This window comes from Sus scrofa, chromosome 7, assembly GCF_054392235.1.
Source record: "Sus scrofa isolate SSC_HxYL_T2T_F1_AM1 chromosome 7, Sscrofa_HxYL_maternal_Yorkshire_Landrace_v2.0, whole genome shotgun sequence".
NCBI classification, from domain to species: Eukaryota; Metazoa; Chordata; class Mammalia; order Artiodactyla; family Suidae; genus Sus; species Sus scrofa.
Window position 1 is genome coordinate 74,387,182 of NC_139389.1, and position 27,935 is coordinate 74,415,116.

The 27,935-nt window shown below is 41.3% G+C and overlaps 1 protein-coding gene across 1 annotated transcript; it reads left to right on the forward strand.

The window, feature by feature from the left end:
- Positions 1–27,935, forward strand: EGLN3 (egl-9 family hypoxia inducible factor 3). The gene is made up of 5 exons (XM_001928507.7): positions 1–601; positions 20,429–20,548; positions 22,373–22,509; positions 24,795–24,868; positions 25,736–27,935. The coding sequence occupies exons 1-5, from the start codon at positions 245–247 to the stop codon at positions 25,765–25,767; spliced, it is 720 nt and encodes a 239-aa protein (XP_001928542.3). The 5' UTR covers positions 1–244; the 3' UTR covers positions 25,768–27,935.

Here is a 27,935-nt window from a genome sequence, read left to right on the forward strand (position 1 = left end):
GGCCAGACTGGCGCTGAGTCGTGAAACCCTACACAGCTCTCGCCGGTCCCTGAACAGGATCACTCCTTCCCAGAGTTACGAACAACTTTCCCCTCTCCCTGGCGCCGCGGCGGCTCGGGTACCTTGGCCGTCGCAGGTAGCTGAACCCCAGGCCACGCTCCCCGCGCCTGGGCTGAGCATACACTCAGGTCGCTCCCTCTCTGGGTGCACGCTGGGGGTCCCTGACCTCGGCTCTGTGGGCACGATGCCCCTAGGACACATCATGAGGCTGGATCTGGAGAAAATCGCCCTGGAGTATATCGTGCCCTGTCTGCACGAGGTCGGCTTCTGCTACCTGGACAACTTCTTGGGCGAGGTGGTGGGCGATTGTGTCCTGGAGCGCGTCAAGCAGCTGCACTGCACCGGGGCCCTGCGGGACGGCCAGCTGGCCGGGCCCCGCGCGGGCGTTTCCAAGCGGCACCTGCGGGGCGACCAGATCACGTGGATCGGAGGCAACGAGGAAGGCTGCGAGGCCATCAGCTTCCTCCTGTCCCTCCTCGACAGGCTGGTCCTGTACTGCGGGAGCCGGCTGGGCAAATACTACGTCAAGGAAAGGTCCAAGGTAGGACGTGCGCGGACGCTCGGCTGCTGCAGCCCGCGGGGACCGGGGACGTTCGGAGTGCGCTGATTGTTGCCTTCACAGGGCAGCAAGCGAACCTTAGTTTTTTAACCAAGAAGCAAGAAGCCTGCCTCGTCCCCCAACCCCCTTCCCATGTTTGGACAGGTTATTAGAAACATTATGTATGATCCGAGGCACACCTGAAACTCTTGACCTTAAATGTTTACTTTCAAGTCACCTCATATTGCCCTTCAGGCCTTCCCTGTGTGGAGGAGATTCCGACATAAGCACTTTTAAATAATTCTAGAGACAGTGTGATTTCACGATGTGGCATTTGGTTTGCGGGATTTGGCAGATGTGAGAAGAATTTGACTTGTGAAGGAGTAAGGCTCATCTACACTTTTGAGTGCTGCCTTTGGCTTGTTGCCCCCGGGACACTATTAGATCACCCACTTGATGTAAAAATGCTCTCCTGGTGCTGAGCCCAGGCCACCACTTGCCTTTCCTAACTATCAATTGCTGGGGAAATCCATCAGAACAACCAGTTAAGTGATCCAGAGAGGGTAGTCAAGTACCTCTGGAAAGAAACCATGTTTTTGTTCACATGGCCACAAGTTGCTCTCTGGGTAGTAATTTATCCTGGAAGCATTTACAGGTAGATTGGCAGAAATACGGGAACGTGGAGTACCATGATGTTGGTGTGTGTGTGTGTTATGGTGGGATAGTCTAGTTACTCAGTCTTTTCTGCAAAAGGTAATCTAGCCGGGGCAGAACTTCCAGGGCAGTTCTGAGAGTGAGCTGTACCTCTTTTATTGTGGACTGGTCAAGGGGCACTTGGAAGTAGAAAAGTTTTACTTTAACTCAGGGAGGCAAAACATACTAGAGAAGGAAGGTGAACATTCACCTATGTACTATTCTATAACACGATGTGTAGTTTTTCTCAATTTAAAATTTATCCTGTGGTAAAACATACCATTTTTGTCTTATTTGTCCCATACGCTGAGGTGAAGCCTGAAAAGGTGTAGAAATGGAGGGGTTGGATTGACTCTCCATGGAGTCAAGGAGAAATAGATTGCTGTACACCTTTCAAGCCAGGAGGAGGACATGGATAGAATATCTGAAAGCATTGTTATGGATAGGATGCAAAGAAATTAAAACTTAGAAGAAAATGATGCTTCTTAAACTTTACTTTGACTAGGGGAAAATTCAGTTATCAGGATTCTGTAGAAGATTGATGGTGAAGTGTGTCTTTACTCTTGTTCCATCGTTTTGGTGATGGAGTAGAAAGCCATTTGTCTTGATTAGTTTTGTCTTTGCACTAAATGACTGCACCTTTGGGGTGTTGGGGAGGGGAGCAGCTAGCCTCCGTGTTGCTGAGGTGCTTGTAGCTTTCATCTAGAAGAGCAGGTGGTGTCTTAGCAGTTTTTAAAAAAATGTCTTTTAAATTTAGGTGTTAGGAATTTTCCCCCCAGCATTCTAGGGACAGAATTTGCTCTGAGGGAAATCAGAATTAATTGACAGAAAGAGGTCACTAATGTATTTGAAAGTTAAAGGCTTTTTTTTTTTTTTTTTTTTTTTTTAATTTTAGCTGTGACTTAGTGGACAGTGGTAGGTTTTAGGCTAGACTTTAACTCCACAAATTGAATGAAAAGCACTGTGTACCTCTGGGTAAGGGAAGGAAAAAAAAAAATCTCTCTAGTTTTGATTCTTCAATTATGGATTATTACCTGGCTAGAACAAGTAACTTTTCAGTTAGCCATTTCGGAAGGTGATTGTGAATTGAAAAGAGAAAATTCATCATTTGTCCACTGAAGAGACATTTCCCCATACCTTGATTTCCAGCTTTCCTTTAGTTGTTTGACACAAAGCTCTTTATTTCTGCCCTTTAGAAAAAAATCACCTCTGAATTGGGATATTCTCTGGCCAGCTAGAACCAAATGTAAACCACTTTAGGAAACAATTATTATACCAAAAAAAAAAAAAAATGGTTGATTTGTTTGTATCAAGTCTCCTTAGTAATGTCTCATGGCCCTGGGTCTGTTAGTTGAAGTTCGTTGTAAAAGCATTGTAGGAGCACATTACATTTCTACATGATTTATATTAGTTCCACCTTAATTTAACCTTATTTACTGCTCTTCCCTCGCCTGAGTGCGTGACTCTGTGCTGTTTCCCAGAGTGGTGTTGTAGATGCAGTTTCCTGCTGCATCCTTCCAGCGGGTTTTCAGTAAAAATTAAATTTTTGAAAGGCAGAATTTGTGTATTTATTTTAATCATGTATTTGTAACTTTTTATTATGAAAAATTTCAAACCTATATACATGTGAAAGGCTACTACAATGAGCTCCCATGACCCATTTTCATTTATGTATCTTAGAACCATTGCTTTGGGGATACTTTATATTTTGAAGTGTTATGCTTATCAATGTATTAATCCTAAGTACTTTGCTCTCCCAACTTTTAAACATCATTGAACAATGTGATAATGCTCTTTATTTCCATGAAACAATAGCAGAGGCATTGGGAATAGACTAGGAACATGTACTGGATCTAAAATTGAAATTGTGAAAGACTATAGAAATAAATATTAAAGGGTTCCTCTCCCCGCTGTAACAAAAGTTGTTAGTGATCAGAATTTCTTTACCTGTGCTTTGTTGAAGAAAAAAATCCAAGGGTGTTGATGACTCTGAGGAAGAAGTTTCTATGATATACTGCAGTATGGCGCCCCCTAACTTCAAACATGATCATTGCTTTCAAGCTACAATAGATTTCTTATCTGTTACTCCCTTTTGGAGAATTTAAACCCTATCCAAGATAAATATTGGTTGTAATTTGCTCCTTTTGCTTTGGCTGCCTAGATCTTGGAAATGGCTGTTTTCCAGAGAACGTGTAATTTATAGAACCCAAAGTCCTTCTTCTTGAAGCAACTTTCACTGTAGACTCACTAGTTAGTAAGTCTAATAATAATTACTACCTTTAAATGAGCAGTTTGCTCTGTCTGGCACTGTGCTAAGCACTTTTCAGACACTATCTGTCTGACTTAGTCTTCAGAACCATAATCTTCGGCACATTGAGTGATTAAATCATTTGCCCAAGGTCGTAAAGTCAGCAGTAAATGCAGTTTGTCATAGAGGTTAGGGGCTTAGACTTGGGGTTGGGGGTTAGATTGGGGGAGGGTACTGTTTGGGGCTGTAGAGAAGTTGCTAAGTTTTCACCAAGTGTAAAATGGGAGATACTACGTTAAAGCTTTTAGGGGAAAGGAGCATGAAATAAGGCGATGTACATAAAATTCTTAGCAGAATTCTGATCTTCGTAAATGTGTTATAAGGCTGTAAGGGGATTCTAAGGCAGTTCTGTGTGACCCGAGTTTGTGTTCTTGACTTTTACGCTCCGCCTTTCCCTGCTTCCATTCTCTTACAAGTGTTCACTCAGTATGGGGTTCTCTGCAGGGGGTGGAGATACAAAGGTGAACTGGCGTAATCCTTGCCTCCTAGAGCTTACATGCACATGGACTTTTGAATTGTAGGATCCTCTAGTTCACACTTGATTAATTCTCAAGCTTTTAAAAAAGCGAAAAGACAAACCCCAAACATTAAAGTGGGTCAGTTAAGCACATTTGAAGAAGAGCATGGAATGCTGTGCCAATGTTTTCCGATGGTTATTTGTAGGATGAATATTTGTTAAGGTTGGGTGTTAGGATCCCCGACTGGAATAGCCCTGGATGATGGGGTTATGGGGGTTGTGTCGTGAATCAGCAGTTCAACCCTCCCCTGGAAACAATGCAGAAAAGTGATGAAACAGCAGGAAGTTATGGATAATAGAAAATGTGTTACAAAGTGGTGGATTTGTTCCTTTGCTGTTAGAGCAATAAGAGTTTGAGCCCTTCCTTCTCCTGTAATGTCAAGAATATTCATTCCTTGATGCAGCTTATCATGGTTGCAAACTACTTAATGCAAACCTGGGATGATGAATTTTGAACAAAGATCAGGATCTCCCTTAGGACCCAGGTGTAGGAAATGCAGTTGGCGTTCACCGAAGACAGGAGCCCTGAACTAGGAACCAGAAAGCCCTTGACATCCAGGACAGCCAGTGTGTTAGTTCTTATTCTTTGGCACTCAGTGGCTTCCATCTTTACTCTCTGCTTTCATTCTTTATTTGTTGCCTTCCTTTCTGTCCAGTTTTTGCAGCTTTTCCGTGTATGTGGCTCAAGATGGCTGCCCGATGGTGGCCATCTCAGCCTCACTTTGAGTTCTGCAGAGACTTAACTGGCATTCTAGAATCCCTGTTTGCATTTCCTGGGAGAAAGTATGATGGTCTCACTGTGGCTCAGGGGACCTACCTGCCTTGGGTGGGGGTGGTTTGGGGACATGACAAATGTGGTTGCCAGGGCCCAGGAGAAGTATAGTTCTTAGAGCATGAGGTTTGAGAGCTAGGCATCATAAATGGTGTCTCTGCAATAATAATCTTCAAAATTTATCTGCAAATGTGCTATCTTAGAGGGAGGAGGCATGAGTTTGAAGCACTCGAACATCTTTCTATAAGCATGTGAGTATTCTTAAAAAAGGTTTCCTATTTAAAAGTAACTTAGCTCTTGGAGGAAGAAAATAAATCTCAGGAAATAATGTACAGAATACAGCCTCAGTGACAGTGGAGCAAATTTTTCCATTGGGTGAATTTTCACAGTGTTCTTTGTTTGACACTTGAATGACACTTGTGAACAAAGAAAAGAAGGTGTGTATGTGTGTCTGCTTTATATTTTCTCTTATTCAGTTTTGGGCCACTGGCCACTCCACCACAGCCTTGTCTGCTTGCAGTGAAGCAGGAAATCAGGAGGTATTCATTTAATTTATTCATTCACAAATCATTAAATATCTTGCACTGTGGTAGCTCTGTATATGGATGGAAGAAAGGAGGCAGCAAGGGATGATAAAAGTGCCTAAAGAAGCAAGCTGAAAATTGAGTCATGTGAAATCATTGTCACCAACTTTGCTTTCTCTTTTTCTGGTCAAACGATCCACTTTTAAACTGATTGGTCATTTTTGTTTCTCCTTTTCGGGCTCGATCCTATTTGTCTCTTTATTTAACATGAGGTGACCAAAATAGGTAACCAGAACTATAAGGACTTTCATAATTTTTGGAGCGAGACTGGGTTTGCTTCATAATCAGGTAGACTGGAGGCAGGGTCGATAGGTTAATTCAATTGCATCAGTGTCTGATTTGGGAATTTTTTTTATGGCTACGCCCACAGCATATGGAAGTTCCTGGGCCAGGGACTGAATCAGAGCTGCAGGTGCACCCTATGGCACAGCTGTGACGACACCAGATCCTTTAACCCAGTTTGCCAGTCCAGGGATGAACCTGTGCCTAAGAAGTGACCTGAGCCATTTAACCCACACTCACTGTGCCACAGTAGGAACTCTGGGACTTTTTTTTAAAGGAAAAAAGTTACTCTATTAAATATTTTAAGCTCAAGAAAACTGTGGTAGGATGTAACCTCTTAAAATCAGTCATATTCTTTAATTTACCAGGAATATGTTAAAACAATTGTTTATCTCATTTGCCCATCTGGTTCTTTTTTTGAGGATGTTAGAATATGTGCACCTTTTCCAGAATTTTATATGTGGAAAATAGACACTGAAATTCAGATGGCCGGTGGTTTATAATGCGTAAATATAATTCTGACCTCAAACTGATAAGCACCTATAGGTGGAATTATGTAGCCTCTCTGTGCATTTGACTTTTGGATGTCATGAATTATTTCCCTTTCTGACCTTACTCAGCTCAAGCAAAAATTGTGAATTCTTTCTTGATTCCCGACTCTGGCTAGAAAACGTTCAGATTTTATAAATAACAGGCAGTCTTGTGTGTTTCAACTCCATCCTGGAAACATACTGTTTATGGAAGACTTCTCTAATGAGCTTAAAATGGGGGGCGGAGTTTAACCCATAGTGAGCAGAGCACTTCTGAGAAGCATCCCCAAGTGCCCCAGCATCCTAGCACTGCAGGATAAAGCTCAGAGGGCACCTTGCCTGTGGGCCACGTTTGCTCAGTTTGGCAAGACCTCTGCTTTTGACTCACCTTGTGGCCTCAGCTAAATTAAATGACAGGTTGACCTGTGTCTACTGAACACCAAGGATCTGCTTGCAGGTTAGCCCTCTGCAGAAGGTTATTCATTCTTCGTTAATTATTACAGCTATAGACCTGATAATTCCTTTGTAGCAGCACTTTGTAGCTGTTAACTAATATCGCTCTAAGAAATGGGTGTCACTTTTTCTAGGGTTTGTCAAATGCACATGTTCTGACAGTAATGATAGTTCAGATGTTTTCTGCTGGGCAATTGCCAGGGATGCCCAGCGGGAAGCTGAGTCCAGAGGCACTGGAATTGTAAATTCAACAGACAAATCATTTTATGATGCCAGACTAAGGAATTCGGCTTTGGCAGATTGCCAGGAGCTGTTGATTTGGCTCAGATTCAGAGCTGTGTATCTGTTTGCCAAGCAAGATTAGTTAGCTTGGTTCATTATACATAGAATTTGTGCCCCGTTTCCCTCCATTATTTCAATCTTAAACCAGTATGGCTCTTACCTTAATTTTGTATCTTCTTTTCATATTGACTTGTGTCTGAGTTCCTATTCTTGTTTTCTGGTGAGCTGGTAGTGACTGAGTGTCATATTTTTTTTTCAGCCCCTGCCCCAAACTAGTCCCCACATTACAGACACAGAGGTTTGCAGTTCTGTCATGTAGGCGTTCAGATCTTGTGTTGGATTTATTTGGTACCTGCTTACTGAGTATCCTCCATTTTCAGGACAAAGTTAAGTCAAACCTTAAGTTAAACTAATTTTAAAAAATTTTTTATTTTTCTACAACTTTAAAGGTTATTTCCCATTTACAGTTACTACAAAAATGGTGACTGTATTCCCTGTGTTATTCAACACATTCTTGAGCCTTACACCCAATAGTTTGTACCTCCTCCTCCCAACCCCTACATTCCTCCTCCCCCCGCTGATAACCACTGGATTGTTCACTATATCTGTGAGTCTGCTTCTGTTTTGTAATATCTGTTCATTTGTTGTATTTTTTAGATTCCACAAACACATGATGTCATACAGTATTTGTCTTTTTCTATCTGACTTATTTCATGTAGTGTATCGCCCTCCAAGTTCATCCATCTTGCTGCAAATGTCAAACTTTTGTTCTTTTTTTTTTTTTTGTCTTTTTTGCCTTTTCTAGGACTGCTTCCGTGGCATATGGAGGTTCCCAGGCTAGGGGTCTAATCGGAGCTGTAGCCACCAGCCTACGCCAGAGCCACAGCCACACCAGCTCTGAGCTGCGTCTGCGACCTACACCGCAGCTCATGGCATCGCCAGATCCTTAACCCACTGAGCAAGGCCAGGGATCGAACCCCCAACCTCAAGGTTCCTAGTCAGATTCGTTAACCACTGATCCACGATGGGAACTCGGAACTTTTGTTCTTTTTTATGCTGAGTTTTATTCCATTTGTGTGTGTATGTGTGTGTGTGTATATGTACATCTTTATCCATTCATCTGTTAATGGACATTTAGGTTGTTTCCATGTCTTGGCTATTGTAAATAATGCTGCTAATGAGCATTGGGAGGCATGTATCTTTTTTGAGTTAGTGTTTTTGTTTTTTTTTCAGATATATAACCAGGAGTGGACTTGCTGGGTCCTATGGTTGTTCTATTTTTAGTCAAACCAATGTTTGATTCTTTAGGAGATGATCAATGTTTCTCAATGTTTCTCAAGTTCTGGAGTAAATGTACCTATGTCATATTAACTGTTATTTTTCTTTCCAAAATGAAGCCAAAATACTATTAACATATTTAAAAAATTGAAAGATACAAAGATTCAAAGAATTTGATACTAGTCTTGATTATTTGCCAGTGGGAAGAAAACTTGAAAAGCTCAGTTCTAGGTGTCAGCGACATCTTTTTGGGTTCTATTAGGGGAACTTGAAGTTGTTTTGAAGTATCTAGGATAATGCTCCTCTTTTTGAGCATTGTTTGGAAGTAGTAAAGATATACCATTTTAAAGAGTCTGAACCTTTTGGGGGAGCTTGCTCTATGCTCTCTAGACACAGGGAACAGAGATTCTGCCTGTGCTGCTCCCTTCCCGACCCCTCCCTGCGCTACTCATCTGTCTAGTCAAACCTGAGGGACTATTACTCGGAAATCTCAGTGCCCCACACAAAGCTAGCTGTGCATCTTTTTTTTTTTTTTTTTTTTTAATGTCTTCTTTCCTATTTTTAAAATGTTTTTTTCATTTTTTTTGAAGTTTCATTGAAATATACTTGATTAACAATGTGATCATTTCTGCTGGACAGCAAAGTGATTCAGTTATACATGTATACACATCCTTTCCTGTTTATATTGTTTTGCAGGTTAATTTGATCAGAACAGAACTTGTTTAAATATTGATGGTTCAGGCAGGAACAATTCGGCTATTGTGTGTTGGTTTGGCTTTTGAGGGTTTTTTTGTAACTTCACTGTGGAAGCTCAAGTCCTTTTTTCCTTTTTTTAATCTAAATTGTATTTCTCTTTCATAGTACAAATCCTTGAGGAAGGAAGTATTTTCAAGATACCCACTTTACCCTGCCTTTGGTTCTTGTCCTCCCTGTGATCCATTGTCTTGTGCTCTTGCCAGTGTTTTAAGTAGTGTAAAACCCATCGCTAATCATGCAGTCTCCATGCTTTGAAGAAAAAAGCCCAACCGTGTGCTCTCCCCATTGTCTGCTGTACACGCTGTGAGTTTAGCGTGCCATTTAAGGCTTTCTGTGTCTGACCCCATCTGACCCTTCCACATTTAATCTCCCACCGAAGGCCTTCCTTCCTTCCCCCTGGATCCCTGAAGTGCTAGAAACTGATTTGCCCAGCAAACCGTCTTTCCCGCTCTTGCCTCAAAATCCACGTTAGAGCCTGGTCCATGAAGTTCCCTCCAACTCCCTAGAACTCTGTGGGTGGCTTGTAGTGGGCCACCCCAGAAGGTTTATTTCTTTGGCTGATTACCCTGACCCCCATTTACTTATAAATTCTTTGAAGGCAGAGACTCTTGAGTTTGTTATATATACTTTTCGTGTCTCTGACAGTCCTTCACTGTTGACTTAATTTCATCTTTAAAAGGAACTTGGATTTTTTAAGGATGTCAGGGTGTCAGGGAAGCTATAAATATTTTGTTAGGCCAAAAAGAAAAAAAAAAAAAGAAAAGAAAAGTTTTACAATGTGATCCCCAATTTGGTGTTAAAGGGTTAAACTTTTTTAATTATGTTAAGGGTTAACAGGCTACGAAGGACCATCTCAAAGGAGGGACTTGGGCTTTGTAAAGGGTTTTCCCTTGGTTCTGAAAGTCCATGCTCGACCCTAGAAAGTACTCAGTTACAGTGGATCCTGGCAGCTGGTATTTAGAGGTCTGACTCGGAGAAGCCGAGGACCACGGGGCTAGGACCCCGGCCTCTGGTGCTCGCTCTGCACCTGGCAGGCAGCGTCTCAGGACCGCAGTTCTTTAGGAATGAGGTTGATTTTTATTTTTATATTTGGATTTAATTTAGTCAGCACCATCCTAGGCACTGGGATGGACATTTTCCATTTTCTTTCATCTCACTGTGATCTTGGGCAAGCTGGTTATCTGAACCTCACTTTCCTCGTCTGTAACATGGGTACGATAGCAAATATCTACCTCCAGGATGATAAGGAATTAAATGAAAACTGAGACCAAAATGTCATTTGTGAAGGCATATCGATGCTTTCAGTGCCTCTGATTAGATTCCTGAAGAAGCGATCCGGGTCTAGACACAGTCACACCCCAGCTCACTGGCATGACTGTAATCTTCAGCAATGCTGCAGGGTTGCAACTGGAATGCTTCCTGCTGGTTTCAAGAATCACGCTGCAAAGCCTGTGCCAGAAACTGCCCTATAGGAATTCCTCTCACTTCCTGCTCTACCCACCACCTCCTGTTCCCCAGGTTAACTAGTGCAGCTGACTAATTCTAATTCCCCTTGACCTTTTATCATTTAGGGTGTGGCGTTGCACAAACTTTTGGTCTTGCCCCCAAAGAGCTATGGATTCTCAAAGTGTGGTTGTTGGACCAGCAGCAGCAGCCTCACCTAAAATCTTGTCATAAATGCATATTCTTGAGCTTCTCCCTAAATTCAGTGAATCAGAAGTCCTCTAGGCAATTCTCATACATGCCAAACTTTGAGAATCACTGAATAAAATTAATATGAGGAGGCCAGGTAGGGGTGATGCTCTATCTTTCTATAGTTCCTCTATTAGTGAGAAAATCTGCATTCGCTCAGTTGAGCTTATTAATTGCTAAAACTAAAAAAAAAAAAATGCATGTGTCTTGGTTTATTTGGGAAATTTTTGAGAAAAAACATTAACATATTGTGTACACACACACACACACAACCCCACACCACACAATTTTACTATTATGTTTACCAATAAAGTTAATTTTCCAGAGCCAGAATTGGAGCGGAATTTGGAACTGATTCTCTCCCCTGTTGTGCTGAATGGAGGGAAACAAGCTTTGTTAATAATGCCTGCATAGTGTGGCTCCCCTACTTGTACCTTGTTCAGCAAGGAGTATGAGGAAGAATTGTAGGGATTTAGGATGAGCACAAACTGGAAAAGAGTGCCTTGTGAACAGATAATTCCCTCTGTGTTGAGCACCTATTATGTGCTAACTGAATACCACACAGAAGCCTAAGGTGGTTTTTGACTCTCTAGAATGAGATGGCTGCCTGAACGAGGCTCCAAAAGGCTGAGCTGTGGGACTCTTGGAAGGAAAGCTGACAAATCCAGGTTGACTGGAATCAAAGGTACGACCGGATAGAGTTGGAAGAGAGGCCGGTACTTGCCTTCTCCTACTTGGGCATGGAGGCTTTGACTTGCCGGGTAAGGTTGTTGTGGGTTTTTTTGTTTGTTTGGTTGGTTTTGGTTTTTTACCACACCCATAGCATTCAGAAGTTTCCGTGCCACAGCAATGACAACATTGGATCCTTAACCCACTGAACCACCAGGGAATTTCCCAGTTAAGGGTTTGAGCCTGTATTTGATAAACCACAAGAATCATCAAAGAATCCTTTATTGTGTTATCGTGGACAATGCTATTCATAGTCTCTCTGGAAATAAGTGCACTTGTTTTCATAAACAACTTTTTCTTGCTATTTTAGAAAAAAGTGTTTAGTTGTGGGAAGACCATGCTTAGTTTTATAATGTCCCGTAAATTTTTGTCTCTCTCCATTTCTATGTTTGTAAAATGGGGCTTATGTTGGAGCCCCATCTTGGAGGGTCATGGGGACAATTATGTTAACCATCACTGCCCCCTAGACCCAGAGCCAGGTACTCCTTTATTTCTAGTTCCCTTGCTGCTCCCCAGAGTAGCTTTTACATTTCTCTCTGACACGCTTTTTGCTTCCTCCCACCCCCAGTCTGAGAGGTCTTCTGGATCTCACCTGACCTGTAAGCCACCATGGGTCTGCATCCAGTGTATTCTAATGAATGTGATATCAGAAAGTTCCATGAATTCTAATTAGTGTGTTAGTAGTAAAGAGTTTCCTGAATAAGCTTTGAACCTAAGTAAGGAAATTATGTCTCATCCCTGGGATCCCTTGGAGTTTACCTTGTCTTCCCAAGGGAAATACACTCTTGTGTACTTCTGACTTTAAGAAAGCCTGAAAACCTGGGCTAAAAGGACAGGTCCTGGAGACTCTGACTTCTTTCCACAGAGCCTGGATGGGGACAGCTGGGGGAAAAGACATAGGCTGATGGTTGACCAACTGCACCCGAAGCAGATATGGGGCTTCAGAGTTTAGAGTGGGATTGAGCTTGCTCTGCAATGGGAATAACCAATCAATCACAGACAACTTGGGCAACTGGTGTTTTGCTGTGAGATTGAATGAGTTTCCTTTGCTCCTCGCTTTTGTTGAAATACCACCCCTCCCACCCCACCTCCCCCTGTCCCCAGGCCCGCCCCACCCCCCTGGAGCTTTTACCTTACAGACTCAATACCAAGCACACTCATTTTTCATATATATATTTTTTTGCCCCTTATAATTTTCTACCATTATGGAAAGGGTAATAGGCAAAGAAGAGAGGGAGTCAAATACTTCAAGAAGAACTGAAGTATTTTTTTTTTAATGATTTTTATTTTTTTCTATCATAGCTAGTTTACAGTGTTCTGTCAATTTTCTACTGTACAGCAAGGTGACCCAGTCACACATACATATATACATTCTTTTTTCTCACATTATCATGCTCCATCATAAGTGACTAGATATAGTTCCCAGTGCTATACAGCAGGATCAAGAACTGAAGTTCTTAGTTCCCTCAAAAATGAAGTGAATCAGTTAATATTAGACCTCAGATAAGCTGCACCAGTAAAGCATGACCTGATGATTAAGGCCTCACTCTCTGCATCCAGACTAGCTGGCAAGTTCCCTAACCTCCTCATGCCTCAGTTTCCTCATCTGTAAAGTGGAGATAATTGTTCCCTCTCATGAAGCCATTATGAATATTGAATGAGGTAATGTTTGTGAAACACACAGAACAGTGTCAGGCATGTACCATTGTTTGTTCAGTAAATAAATGTGCCTCCTGAGTTTCATAGCTCTGACTTGCTGTGTGCCATTCCTTTCATTCAGCAGATATATTTTTGGATTTCAGTGCTGAAATCCAAATGTGAGCCTAAGATCTGGTTTCCTAGAAAGTTCCTTAACTTCCGTTTTCCAACATAGTTACAATGTCCCAAGTTAAGACTCAGACTCTTCAAATTCTTCGGGATGTGCAAGTAAGTGTTTCCTGGTTTTTCTTCAGAACATTGCTTCAAGGCATTTTTTATTTTTTATTTTTTTTTTATTTTTATTTTTTGCATTTTTTTTGCATTTTTTAATGTGTTTTGATTGGTAACTATATATTTTTGTATATCACACAGTTATCATGGATTCCTTCAACTATTTTAGGATTCATTCCAGATGAGAATTTAAAGACAGGCATACTTAATTCTCCTACCATTCTCCAGTCACAAACATTCTCTCTATTCTGCTCAGAGCCTTTAGAGAGCCACATGGAAAGTATTATTTTTTCCTGATAAAACTGTTTCCCACATCAAAGGAAGTTAAATGTTCTGAGTCCCTATCCCTGTGTTGCCTTAAGGATTACTCATGAGTTTGTTTTTCTATAGGAATGAGATAACTTCTTGGTCTGTATGATAACTTCCAGGGTTAATGACTTCTGCTGAAAACTTGTGGGCAGTGTGACTCAGGGCAGATGGTTGCTCACCTTGCCCTGAACCTGGAAATTCCATGAGCGAACGTGTCACCTGTCACCCTAGAGTGCTACCTGGCTGCAATGGGTCTTCAAGAAACTGCAGTTGTTACCATTTGCGGGAAGGTATTAGAGTGGATACGGTTAAATGCCTGTCTTAATGTCCTTAACCCAGGGCTCGGCTGACTTTTGAGGATTTCGTAATTGCAAGGAAGCCCTGAGAACATTTCTCTGGTGACTGGGATAGTGACGGGGGAGGGCCCTCCCGGTGCCGGTTCCCTCCGCGGGCTGCCGGGCTGTGTGCTCGGGTGTGGGCTGGCTGCCACCCTCACGCAGCGCACGTAGCCCTGTCACTCAGCCGTCACCCCGCTGGCCGGGAGCCAGGCCTCATCGGGAAGGGCCGCCTTCCCAAACCCAAACAGCCTGTACTGCAGTGTCGATGTTCCTGGGCCTGTTTACTGTGCTTAATTGCAGGGTTCTGCTTGAATCCCCTCCAAGAAGAAGAATTAAGCACATATCAGAAAGGAATGACAATAGTCTTTTAAATTCCTGGCCTCTGAGAGTTGGAGTGGCTTTTGGGGAAGTGTAAATCACTCAAGTTCAGGGTGATTCACTCAAGTTTATGCACGAAGCGCAGGATCCCCTGGAATAGAATCTTGATCTAGCACAGTTTGACCTTACAGACCTGTGAATCCTCTGCAGGGTCCTGGGTGTGTGTATATGTATTTCTGAGGGTGAGGGCCGGAGCCCAGCTCTTTAATGTAAGAATCTCAAGATGCTGTTATCAACCGAGCTGAGAACCCTGAGTGAAGGCTCCAGAGTCTTGGTAGTTGATGGTTGTTTGAATGATCTCAAAGTTAAGGCCAAGTTCATAGTAAAGAGGGGCACAGATGACCAAAGTCTACTTGAGGACAGGTTTTCAAGTGAATATGGTACATTCCCTGCCCTTCTAGGCACGCTGCTCCTGCCTGACCAGGAGGAACTAGCAGGCCCATTTTGCCAAAGCAACTGAGAGTTGATTATCACTTCTGATTTTTCATTTTCAGGTATGGGGGGGCATAATGATTACTGTTGCAAATTGGGAGGTAAGATTGTGTTTAGTAGAGTTCTGGGTATGTGCGTTCAGGGAAAGGAGTTTTTAGTGTGGCCTTAGGGCAGATGAAGAAGGCAAAAGGAGTTCTCAGTGTTCTCAGAAGTAGAATAGTAGAACAGTAGACATTTTTGTGAGTAACTTGGGGTTCATTGAAAGAATTACTTACCTGACAGATACGGACTATCTGATGTTCTGAATCTTCTGAACTGTGTGGTCAGAAGCTGAGACTTTGGGAAGGGGAACATGGTAGCTGGACACAGCTCATGTTGTCACTCGCCAAAAACATATTTTCCCATTTCTCCCTCATCTCATTATATCAGTCTTTAACTAGATAACAAGCAATCTGCCAAGATAACTAATGACAGTTTGCATGTTTTGTTTTGTTTTGTTTTTTTTGTCTAAAGTGCCTATATTATCTCCAACTAATTTCTTTATGCCAATCTAGATGAAGTTAGAATGAATATAAAGATTCTAAAACACTTTTTATGCTTATGAGCTGTTCATCGTCACATTGAGAGCTTACTTCTTTTGCAACGGACTGACAGCAGTGTGAACTCTGTGTAGTGACATTTTCTTGAAACTGTTAGAGAAAGCTTTGCATAATTGCAATTATGCCTTGTGAATATTGTACTGGAGGAATTTAAGTGATTTAGGTTATATATATTTTTCAATTTTTATTGAAATATAGTTGATTTACAATGTCTTATATATATATATTCTTTTTTAGAGTCTTTTCCATTATAGGTTATTACAAGATATTGAGTAGAGTTCCCTGTGTTACACAGTAGGCCCTTGTTGGTTATCTATTTTATATATAGTAGGGTGTCTTTGTTAATCCCAAACTCCTAATTTATCCCTCCCCCTTTCCTCTTTGGTAACCATAAGTTTGTTTTCTGTGGCTATGAGTCTTTCTGTTTTGTAAATAAGTTTGTTTGTATCATTCTTTTAAGATTCCACACATAGGTGATATCATATGATATTTGTCTTATCAAGGTGATATAAATTGAACCCATTTCTCGCCAGAAAACTTCACCTCTTACTTTCTCCATACAGATGATTTGCTTGGCTGTTTTTCCAAGTTAATAAAGCACATAGTCTTGTGTACCTCATTTCAAGTCTTACATATCTAGTACTCTGTGTGGTTGGTGCCTTATGGTGAAGAGAGGAAGGGTCCTGGGCCCCCACTGCTATGTCCAGAGTGGACATGGGGGAAAGCCTTGAAGGGGAGGAGGTCTGGCAGAGGCCTGGGCAGCTGTAGATGGTGCTGAAGAAGAAAGGATATGGTTGAGCCTAGTAAAGAGAGATGAGGAGGGAGCCCACATGTAGTTTGATCTCTCAGGAGAACCTCAGAGAGTGATTTCTAAATCTAGCCTGATGTATTTTTTTTTTTTTGTGGCCCTGATTTAAAAATTGGGATTGGGAGTTCCTGTGTGGCTCAGCAGATTAAGGACCCGATGTTGTCTCTGAGGATGTGGGTTTGATCCCTGACAACACTCAGTGGGTTAAGCATCTGGCATTGCCGCAGGCTGTGGAGTTAAGTCACAGATGCAGCTCTGATCTGGTGTTACTGTGGCAGTGGCATAGGTCACAGCTGCAGCTCTGATTTGAGAAATGTACATATGCTGCAGGTACGGCCATAAAAAGAGAATGAATGAATGAATGAATGAGTAAATAAAGGGATCAGAAATATTTAGGAGAGTTTACATACAAATCCATTTCAGCTGCCTGCTACTCTCCAAAAATCTGAAGATTTTATAACACCAGCCCCTCATCACAAAGGATAGCAAGTTTCCTAGTTGTAGCTAGCATAGTACACGCTCCCGAGTTCTGACGGCTCAGATCTGGTATTACTGTGGCTGTGGTGTAGGCCGGCAGCTCTAGCTCCAATTTGACCCCTAGCCCAGGAACTTCCATATGCTGAGGGTTTAGCCTAAAAAAAGACAAAAAGAAAAAATTCCACTCTCTAACTTAAGATCAAGTCACACTGGTTAACTATGGAAATCATGAGTGATATGAAATATGTTCCTGTAAAAATCTATACTGTTGACTGTTATTGGGGAAATGGTGAGTCTAAGTGGAGGCTGGGGTGGGACAGATACCTCCCCTTCCCGCCATAGATCTAAAATGATCATTATTGCTGAATGGACAGTGGAGCTCGCTGATGCCAGTGTTTTGAAATGGTTTACACATGCAGTCGAGCTGTGGTTGGTTTCAATGCAGAGCATTCTGTGTAGGCATTGGGATGGAAACCTTGGACTTTCCTTTTTCACCTTTTCCTTGGGGATTGATGGGATATGGTTTTTTATGAAGCCAACTCAATAATAACTCTTAACAGAGTTATTATTATTATTATGGTTTTTTATGAAGCCAACTCAATAATAACTCTTAACAGAATTATTATTATTGCCACACCGTGGCATTTGGGGAGCAGATTTTGTTACTTGGGTGTGGCTGTTGAAGTTCTCTATGTCTGTATAGGTTTTCAAAGACTCCTTACCCATTTACTTCCTGCAGAGTTGCTGCCGAGATATCCAGAGCACATATCTCTGGTCTAGTAAATTTAAATATTAATCTCATCAGGAAGTTTTGGAAAAATAATAAGTCCGCGATAAGGGAGACTTCCTCCTGATGGGTGTCAGTGTTATTGCTTGGCATGTTTGTCCTGTGATAACTGAAGTACTCTGGCGTTGCTTTTATTGTTCCTGGAGTGTTCTCCTCTATACACTCCAAATCCCTTCCCGGCTTGATGAGGTTTGGATAGCAACGCCGTGGAACCGATCAGTTTCCGGAGTTTGTTTCTGCCCCGTGCGCGATTTGGCACAGAAATGTGTGACTTGTTATTGATGTGAGCCTTACTTCTAAGCGCATCCTTAGCCTCCTGGTTTTAGACTGTGTCAAAGACTAACAAATATTGGGAATGTGCCCAAGCCAAGACCCATCTCCTGTGGCCCTTGTCCAGAAAACACTGATACAGTTGGCCTGTGTGGTCACGACGGGCCCACTGAGGCCCACAATAATTTCCTTCCATTGTTTCCAACTTGATGCTATGGCTTTGGGAACCAGGAGAGAGAGTGAAGATTACCTCTGGCCAGAGAAATTCTCTTTCTCTCTCTTAGGCAATCAGATACTTTGCTGACACTTAGGAGTTTTGTCCTAATAATAAGTCCCATGGAATGTGCCAGGTCCTGCCCTGTGCGTGTTGTTTTATAGATGCAGCACTTTGTAAAGGATGTACATTTGTGAGTTTGTACCTGTTTTTTCAGTATTTAATCAAAGCTGAGTCCTGAGGCAGGTAAGCACTTCCTAATGCCCTGAAGAACTCTGTTGCTGCTTCTGGTGTTGATGCTCAGATAGTCTTAGATCTTCTTGGACTGTTGGAGGCCAGGTACCCCAAGCCCTTCTTTACAGAAAAAAAAAAAAAACAAGCCTGGGATCACATGATTAGTTGCAGAGTAAATGAGGTGGCAGGCATCCAGACCAGTGACCTTTTCCTTAGAGTAGAAGTGTTTAAGAATATAAGATTATGTAGCATTGATGGAGTACTTTTTCTTCTTTTCAGAGCTGCACAGTGGGGAGAGGCTGAGTTGGTAGGGAATCCAGCTTGTAATTGTTTGTGGCTTAAGTGACTTTCAATTATTGGTTCCATGGTGGCTCTTATAATCCTAATAGCTGCTTCCAGGGATGGGTAATTCCCTAGTCATTACAGGTGACTTCATTTATCTCTTCTTCGCCAGCGAGGCCCATCATTTCTGTCTGCAGCCAATCACCTTTCTCCAAGCCATCCTTTGCCTGGTGGTACCATCATTTATTAAATTTTGATCTCAGTACCCTCAGAATTCCACCTCTGAAAGATGTTCAAGCTGACAGCCTCACTCCAGCTCTGAGATGACATTGCATTGACATTTTAGATGTTCAAAGGCAGGATATGGGGATTGCTAGCTGCATGGGAATATAAAGTTTGAGAGATATCATGATTTAAGCTTTAAGGTCATTATAAAGCCAAGTTACTATTCAGCCTTATTTGTATTCTATTATGCAACGTGTGTGAAGCCTTGCAAGTGCAGGCCTAGTTCATGTCTTCGTGTTACCACTCAGAGTGACTTGGCATGCATTGAAGCTGATTCATTGAGCCACTAGTGTGTTAGTTTGGGCTCTACCTGACTGTTATTTTACTAATGACAGGATCTTGTCATTCATAAGGGGAAATATGAACTGGATCACTACATGTATGTTTGAAGCTAATGTGTTTTTTCTTGTTGGGTGTTTTTTTTTGTCCGTGGAGCTTCCTGGGCCACTGCAGTGACAATGCCAGGTCCTTAACCGACTGTGCCACAAGGGAACTCCTGAAGATATGCTTTAAAGTGACAGAAATCTCTGCTAATCTAAGTGGAATGTAAACTTACTCTTGAGAGGAAAGAGCCATTTTCAAATCATTTATTTATCAAATTTGAACAGATAGTTTCTGTGTGTCAGGAACTATTCTAAGCCCTAAAAATATATCAGAAAATATTTAACAGGAAAAATATCCCAACACAACATCTTGTGCTGCCAGTATCTTCCCTGCATGTATCTCATCCCTACAAAGAAATTTTCAAAATAAGGTAATGTCCTGTGAGAAGAACTGGCTTTCCGTACTTTGCTTATTTTTTTTTTCTACTCTTTGCAATAAATTATCCAGGGAACAGTTAGAGGTTTGTTCATAGTAATTCCCTAATAGTAATTTTCAGTAGGATTTTGAGTTCAGCTTCCTGCTTTTATCTCCACCTGGCTGATACAGGTAATGTTTGGGCAAAGGAAGAGAATACCAGGTTATCATCTGATTTGATAATTGTCAGTAGGAAGAAGACAGGCCTCGAAAAAGGCATCAAAATGTGTCTGTGGCTTTTTCTACGAACTGGATCTGCCTGTCATCTATGCTAAAAGTTGGGGGCATAGCGTCCATTGGCCCTTTCCTCTTCTTTCTGTCTGAAGCATTTTATTGCCCTTTTCCTCCTTTGTGTTTGGCTTCTGTCTTTGTAAATGTAAGTATTTTTTGCCATTAATTGAAGACTGGCTGATTCGGTGATTTGAGGGCACTTGTTAATATGGCATAAAGCCTAAATCACCTAACCTCATGATTCTGATTTTGTGGGTCTAGGGTGGGAATCCAGAATCTACTTTTCCAAAAAGAAGGATTGAAGAAGGGCAGGGCATCCCAGTGATGATGTAGATATTATTTTAAATGTTCTGGAACTGCGGGAATACTGTTGAATGATTTTCCACGCAGCTGAGCCATAAGGTATGGCTTGGCTGTTTATCTTAGATGCTAAAGAGTCCACAGTCACGTATTGTACATGGACGTCAGGGGCCGGCAGCCACTTCTGTCACATTGCACCCTAGAAGACTGTTACTCAGCTGTCCACCGGTGGGTGAAGACTGTCTCAGCTTTGCTAACCAGCTCCCTTGGGATTTCTCCATAGGCGATGGTGGCTTGCTACCCAGGAAATGGAACAGGTTACGTTCGACATGTTGACAACCCCAACGGCGACGGCCGCTGCATCACCTGCATCTACTATCTGAACAAGAATTGGGATGCCAAGGTACTTGGAATAATGGGCGTCAAGTGTGGGGTTAGGAACTGTAGGAAAAGAGTTCAGAGGACTTAGAGTTTGGAGTTCATAATTCCCACTGAAGAATCTTTTCTATTTCACATTTCCTTTTTTCTTCTCATGGTATTAGTACTAAAGTCAATGAGATGAAAACAATAGATATGAAGTTAATTTGATGGGGGTGGGTGGGTAGGGCCATTATTAGGTTATAGGTTATAATTTGATGGTCGATGAAGAGAAGGTAACTTATTATTTTAGGAGCAGGGATCAGTTTTTTTTCGCCTAATCCAGAGCTAATAGGATTTCTCAATGTGGAATAAGATATACTTTTCCCTGACAGCAGGGATATACTTTTCCCTGCCAGCAGCAACATTTAGAGAATTTAATAAAAGTAGAGCTATTAGACAGAAAACGATTCTCAAGCAAGGTTTCCCACAGTCTTCTTTCTCAGGGTGAAATGCCTCTGTGGTGGCCTCTTGCCATGGTTTACTATGGTGTGAACGCCAAAGGCTTCATGGCTTATTTTCTTATATAGATAGAGATATGAAGTCTGGTTCCACGCTTACAAACATTTGTCTGGAATTCGTATGCTTTCTGAAAGTTAAGGATGATTTAGGAGTCTGAGAAGTTGGAGAACTTTTCAAGCTGATTTGGCTTTTGAACCTTCTGCATCTCCATTTCCTGTTCATTAGGACAGATGCTGGCTGTCCTAGAGTAAGGAGATTTTATCCGGGGTCAGAAAATCTAAATGTGAGGAGTTCCCGTCATGGCGCAGTGGAAATGAATCCGACTAGGAACCATGAGATTTCAGGTTCAATCCCTGGCCTCACTCAGTGAGTTAAGGATCCTGTGTAGGTTGCAAACACGGCTCGGATCCCGTGTTGCTGTGGCTCTGGCGTAGGCTGGCAGCTACAGCTCCGATTAGACCCCTAGCCTGGGAATCTCCATATGCCGTGGATGTGGCCCTAAAAGGACAAAAGACAAAAAAAAAAAAAGAAAAGAAAATCTAAACCTGGGAAACCAGTGAATCAGTGACAAGCCTCCCTATTTGATAACATGATTGGAATATATCCCCTTAGTTGTCCTTTAAAATCTCAAAAGGTGATGCTATAGACATGAGAGTAAAGTTGTCAGATTGGTGGTAATAAATAACAGAGTATGAAATCATTCAGTGAATATTCGTGTGCCTGTACTGGTGCCGGGCATTTGGCTGTGGGGAAATACTGATGTATAAGGCCTGAATTCTACCTTGACATGGTTCTTCTCGTGGATAGATGGGGTGAGCATGTAATAAAAAAAAGTAATTCAAGAAAGAGAGTGATGTATGTCCTAAAAGATACAGATAAGGTGGTCTGGGAGTCAGGAAAAAAGAGTATGTAACTTCCAACTGATGAAATCACTTTGGAGCTAGGGGAGTTCCAGAGAAAGCTGTAAATTCTAATTGAAGGGGAGGTTATGTGTGGTCACTGTCCTAGGGAGCTGTTAATATTGGATTGAACTATATGAAATTGCTGTAGGTCAAAAAGAGTCACATATTGGCAGTTCCATATGATTTGACCCAATAGTACTTCGTTTTGTATCCAGGGGCTTCGTGATGGGGGGGGGGCGGAGGCTTCATTTGGTATGAGGTGAATAAGGAGATATGTGTGTTAGCCAAGTTTGAACAAAGGATGAGGCCAAAGTACCATCTAGGGCATAATACACACATGGAGTAGCAGTTGGAAGATAGCTTTACTTCTAGATGATGCTAAACTATCATTGTTAATGAACTATGTCTGAGACCAGGAAATAATCTACCTTCTTTGTGGCCCTCAGCTACACGGTGGGATCCTGCGGATATTTCCAGAAGGGAAATCATTCATAGCAGATGTGGAGCCCATTTTTGACAGACTCTTGTTCTTCTGGTCAGACCGCAGGAACCCACATGAAGTCCAGCCTTCCTATGCGACCAGGTAACAGCCAGGGCCACAATTGCCCTTAAGAAGCTTCTTGTACAAACCTCGGTTCCCAGAGAATTCTCTCAGCTTGTGTTCTGAGCATATGAGGGGCCAACCACCCCCCAAAGCTGACAGCAAACATATTTGAAGTCAATAAAAATTGCGGGAGAAACGCTAGACTCGTTAGTACACCAAACCTATCTTGAACATACTGTTTTCCATTAGGTGAGCATCTTGGATTCCAAATTCCCCAGAAAGTTTTTCTCTTCTCTCGCTTCTTCCCCACCCCTCCATTAAAAAAACTTAATGTTGAATTACTCCTAGGGAATGTTGACTGTCACAAATTAGGAATTTGGTCTGGTTCCCTCTAGAGAAGTTGCCAGTTCCAAGTGGAGAAAGAACCTTGAGGAAAAAAAAAAAAAAAAGAAATTTGTTCTGATTTTGTTTTCTTTTCACCCTTTCCTTAGCTTAAAATTTTACTGTACTCATCATGTCCTAATAGTTGGATTTTTAAAATTCCTTTTTTTAAAAAACATACTTTATCGAAGTATAGTTGATTTACAATGTTGTTAGTGAAATTCCTTTCTCTAGATCATGCATGGGAAGGTTTTCAGAGTAAATGAACAAGTTAGCATTGCTTAGTATTAATCTTAGAAGTCCTTGATATAATCTATTTTTTTTTTTTTAGGGCCACACCTGTGGCATATGGAAGTTTCCAGGCTAGGGGCTGAATCAGAGCCATGTCTGCGACCTACACCACAGCTTATGACAATGCCGGATTCTTAACCCACCGAGAAAGGTCAGGGATCAAACCCAAATCCTCATGGATACCAGTTGGGTTTGTTACTGCTGAGCAACAATAGAAACTCCATCTTCCATTCTGATATAATCTTTTTTTTTTTTTTTTTTTTTTTTTTTTGCTTTTTAAGGCTCCACACGCAGCATATGGAAGTTCCCAGGCTAGGGGTCAAATTGGAGCTACAGCTGCTTGCCTACACCATAGCCATAGCAACGTCGGATCTGAGCCGCATCTGTGACCTACACCACAGCTTACGGCAACACCAGATCCTTAACCCACTGAGTGAGGCCAGGGATCAAACATGCATCCTCATGGATACTAGTTGGATTTGTTATGGCTAAGCCACAACGGGAACTCCAATGTAATCTTAATTTTGGATTCTGCCTCTCATTTGCCTTTGTTTTATGGACAAAGCTGTAAACCAGGTGGTATTGGAGCTCTGTGGGGTGTAGCTTGAATTGGGAATAGCAGTTGGGGGCAGGGAGGAGAGAGATTGGTTAGAAGGATAATGACTAAACCTTAACAAGCCTAATTAAATTAAAATCACAGGTGTAAAGTGCTTAAGGGTTATGTGTCTCCCTCCAGAAATCACGGATCTGAGCTCCACACAGAGCTGCATATTAAATGTCAAACTGGGATGTACCCTAGGTGAGCAGTTAAGTAATTCTACCACCAAAGCCTACTGTGGCTTATTTAATGGGACACAATAATTGGACCCTGTCATTTGTGCAGAATTCTCCAGTGTCTCCATGACCAGAGTCACAGGGGAAACATTAGCAAATGTTGATAAGAATCCCTTAGAAAAAAATCAAGTGCTATAGAAATTCCAGTAGCTGATAATAATGATAATAATAATAATAATAACAACAACAACAACAACAAATGAACCTTTTAAAAACTCAAGCATGAAATGACTCCTGTTATAGTCTATCCCATAGATGGGATAAAGCAAATGAATGGGATGCAGTAGAAAGCTTGAGGGCATTGTTATCATTGTGTCATTGGCTCAATGTGGAAAACTAAGAGAAAATAGCCCAGAATTGTAAGTGTCTTGTGATTTGGTAAGTTACTCTCCAAAGCTTCACTAGGATGTCATCTCTTCTTTGCTCTTCCCACCAACTTAAGTCTCTCAATCCTTAGCAGAATGACTCCTTTCCAGCATTTTTTGTGTAGATCATCTTGACCTGTTCCATTATTTGTTAAATCGCTTTTCTCCCCTGCTAGAGCCCAAGCTTCTTGAGAAAAAAGCTGATGTATTCACAGGACCATTTGAATTCCCATCGCTCAGGATAATGCCTGGCGCATACTCGGAATTCCTTACGTGTTTTATTACATTTAAATAGACTTGAAACCAGAGAAGTTTATTTTAAATTCAAATTGGGATGGAAAAAATTTAAACGTTGACTTTACAAATGACTGTTATGTGAAATTTATAGCAAGTATTTTTTATTTTTTGGTAGTGTTTTCAAGCCTCTTTTTAATATCTGCTTATCTTTCACAGATATGCCATGACTGTTTGGTACTTCGATGCTGAAGAGAGGGCCGAAGCCAAAAAGAAATTCAGGAATTTGACTAGTATGTGTTTGATAATTTTCTGTGATTTTTTGATCTAGTCAATCCATAACTTTTATTCAAGACTTTTATGTACATTCTAATATATTCTGTTTAGTCTCAGCTATAGCTTAGCTTCGTACATAATGGCATCTTGATGGGCCTAATTCTGTTCTTAGCTCTACTGAAAAATCAGAAAAAAAAAAAAAGCCACAAAGGACATCCCCTGTGAATGTCCACTGATGATGTGACAGTTAAAATAGATGGGAACTAGTTAACTTTTGATCATTAATGTTTGTCCATCAAACATAATGTTAAATTCTGACCCTGATTTTGGCACGTAATGAAAGAAATTCAATGGAACTTTAGCTATGATGGTTAATCTATTACATTGGTACAAGACCAGTGTGGTGACTCTGAATATAAAAACTGGGCTCTTATAATATAAATTGAATGTGACTTGACATCATTCCTGTTGCCTCTATCCAGTATTATAAGGCAGCATTTCTGAAAATATGTTATATTGAAACACAGGTTGGTTTGCAAGAAGATAAATTCCTGGCCACTAAATGTGGGAAATGTTACATATTGTATCTCTTTCTTGAAGAGTCACATTGCTCATGGGCATATTAATCAAGAAAATATTAATCTAAGAAATCGTACCATAAAGATGTATGTGACATTGCCTAACCCATGACCCATTTGGACTGTATGCCTAGCAAACACCAAAGAAAACAAGTTTTGCTAAACCCTTTCAGGAGGCACTGCATTCAGCTTTGTTCTGTAAGATGGGGAGCATTTACTGGAGGCTTTTGGGGTGACATTTGTGATACTAAACTCATCAGATCGAGCCTCTTACCCTCTTTGTTTTCTTTTCTGTTCCTAACCCAGGGAAAACCGAGCCTGCCCTCACTGAGGACTGACCCTGCTCTGAAATCCGCTGGCCTCATTCATCTTAGTAACAGTTCCTGAATTCTCTTTAAGAGTTGAGGAAGGCCTCTTCTGCAGGGACTCGGTGATGAGAACCCCTTACTATTGCTTGCATCATTCACATCCCTGTCTTGCGTATGGTACTTTGTGTTTTCTTGCCAAGACTGCATCCACCTCCAGACACTTTGCCAGACGAACTCATTTACTAACTCCAGAAATACCTGCAGACAACCTAGCTGGCCAGCGGTGTAATTGATAGATTTGGTGATCCTGGCTTTTGAAGCAAGAACCTGGAAGCATGAGCGAGGGCATGAATCTTACTTGCACTTTATGTACACTTCCTGATTTGAAAGGAGGAGGTTTGCAAAGAAATAAAATGGTGACAGATGCCACGGCGAGGCATCGCTGAAGCCTTAACAGCAGGAAACAGAAATGTGTGTCATCTGAACAATTTCCAGATGTTCTTAATCCAGGGCTGTTGGGGTTTCTGGAGAATTATCACAACCTAATGACATTATTACCTCTAGAAAGGGCTGCTGTCATAGTCATCAGTTTCTAAATCTCCAGGGACACTCCTTTTCCCTGGTCCTGCAACCTAGACTTTCTGCCTCTGCCCCATTTTGATGGAATATGTCAATGCCATTCATTTTCTAGTATCACTTCTTATTTGGAGAACCTAATTCCCTGGAGGCAAAAGTAGACATTAATTGTTTTGATTGCTTTGTTGAAAGGAAATTTGAATTTAAATCAAAGAGTGGGAGGGGGATCTTCCTGGTAGTTTGGAGCCAACAACCTCTGATAATGATGTCAAAAGACCTAATACATGTGCATCTTGAACAGTTTGAGACTGGAGATGGAGTTGGAACTGTGGACGTTCCTATTTTTCAGTTTTCCTTTTTAATGGCCTCACCCTTCTTTAATTTAACAAAGTAAGAAAATCACAAAAAAACTAGGGTGCTGAAATGTTAAAAGGAAATGGAAATAAAGCAAAAAATCCTGAAAAGCTGCTTGAGTTCTTCCACATTTTCTGTCCCTAGTAGCCTCTTCTCAGCAGACTGGACCCTCCAGATCCACTGTGGTTGGTAGTATGGCTGGAATTGTGGAATTTGCTAGAACTGTGGAAAGTTCTACTGCAGTGAACACAGATTCTGCTGCCTGCAGAATTCTGTATTGAGTCCATGAAGGTTACTCTTAGTTTCCAGTTCTATTTTCATATTTGTTAAATCCCTGTAATTTCTTGCTTGAAAACCCTATGCACATTAAGGGGCCAGAAACATTTTGTCACTTAACAGATGAATAGACTGTCCCAGAAGGAAGCATATTTTCGTGTGTACCTGGCTTTGGAAAATTTTCAGATAAGACTTGTCTTTTTTTTCTCACGAGTGCTCTATATTTTTTTTTCCTATAGTACTCATCACCTTCTAAGTTACTATGTAAATTACTTATTTATTATGTTCATTGTCTTGCATCCTTCCTCTAGAGTGTAAGCACAATGAAGACAGGGATTTTTGTATGTGTTCAATCAGTGGAATGTATTCCCAGCACCTAAAATAGTGCTTGGCACATAGTAAGAGCTCAGTAAATACTTGTTGAATAAACTCTTGCCTTAGTATTTTAATTGTTTGATTTATTTCCTCTATCTTGGGTAGGATGGGCTTGGTAGAATTTTTGCACATGTGTCTTTCTGTCATTGTTGACTTTAAGTTTAGGCTAAGAATTTTAGGAAGCTTTGATCATAGTGTCCTTTCATATTATCTGTTTGAAGAGGTCATTGGCAACTATGAATCTGAAGATTGAACAAAGAGGATTCTGCCCTTCTATGTCCTGGAACTACAGGAGTACGGAGAACTTCAGAGAGGATAGACCGCATTCTTCCTTTGGAACAATTTTGAAAACCTTCAACAAGAGAGAAAGAAAGAAGGTTGTTTACTAGGAGTTTTATATTCTGTAAAATGGTAGCTAAGTTTTTTCCATGATAACTATCATAGTGAGAATGATGATGATATTCTGAAAGAACATTGTTACAAAATATCATTACAATAGTATGTCTTGTATCTTTCACTTAGTCAATATTTTGAGTTACCCAAAGATCAGACCTCATATGCTTTGCCTTCCAGACAAAGGTCCTATAACCAAATAAACTATATATATATCAAATCAA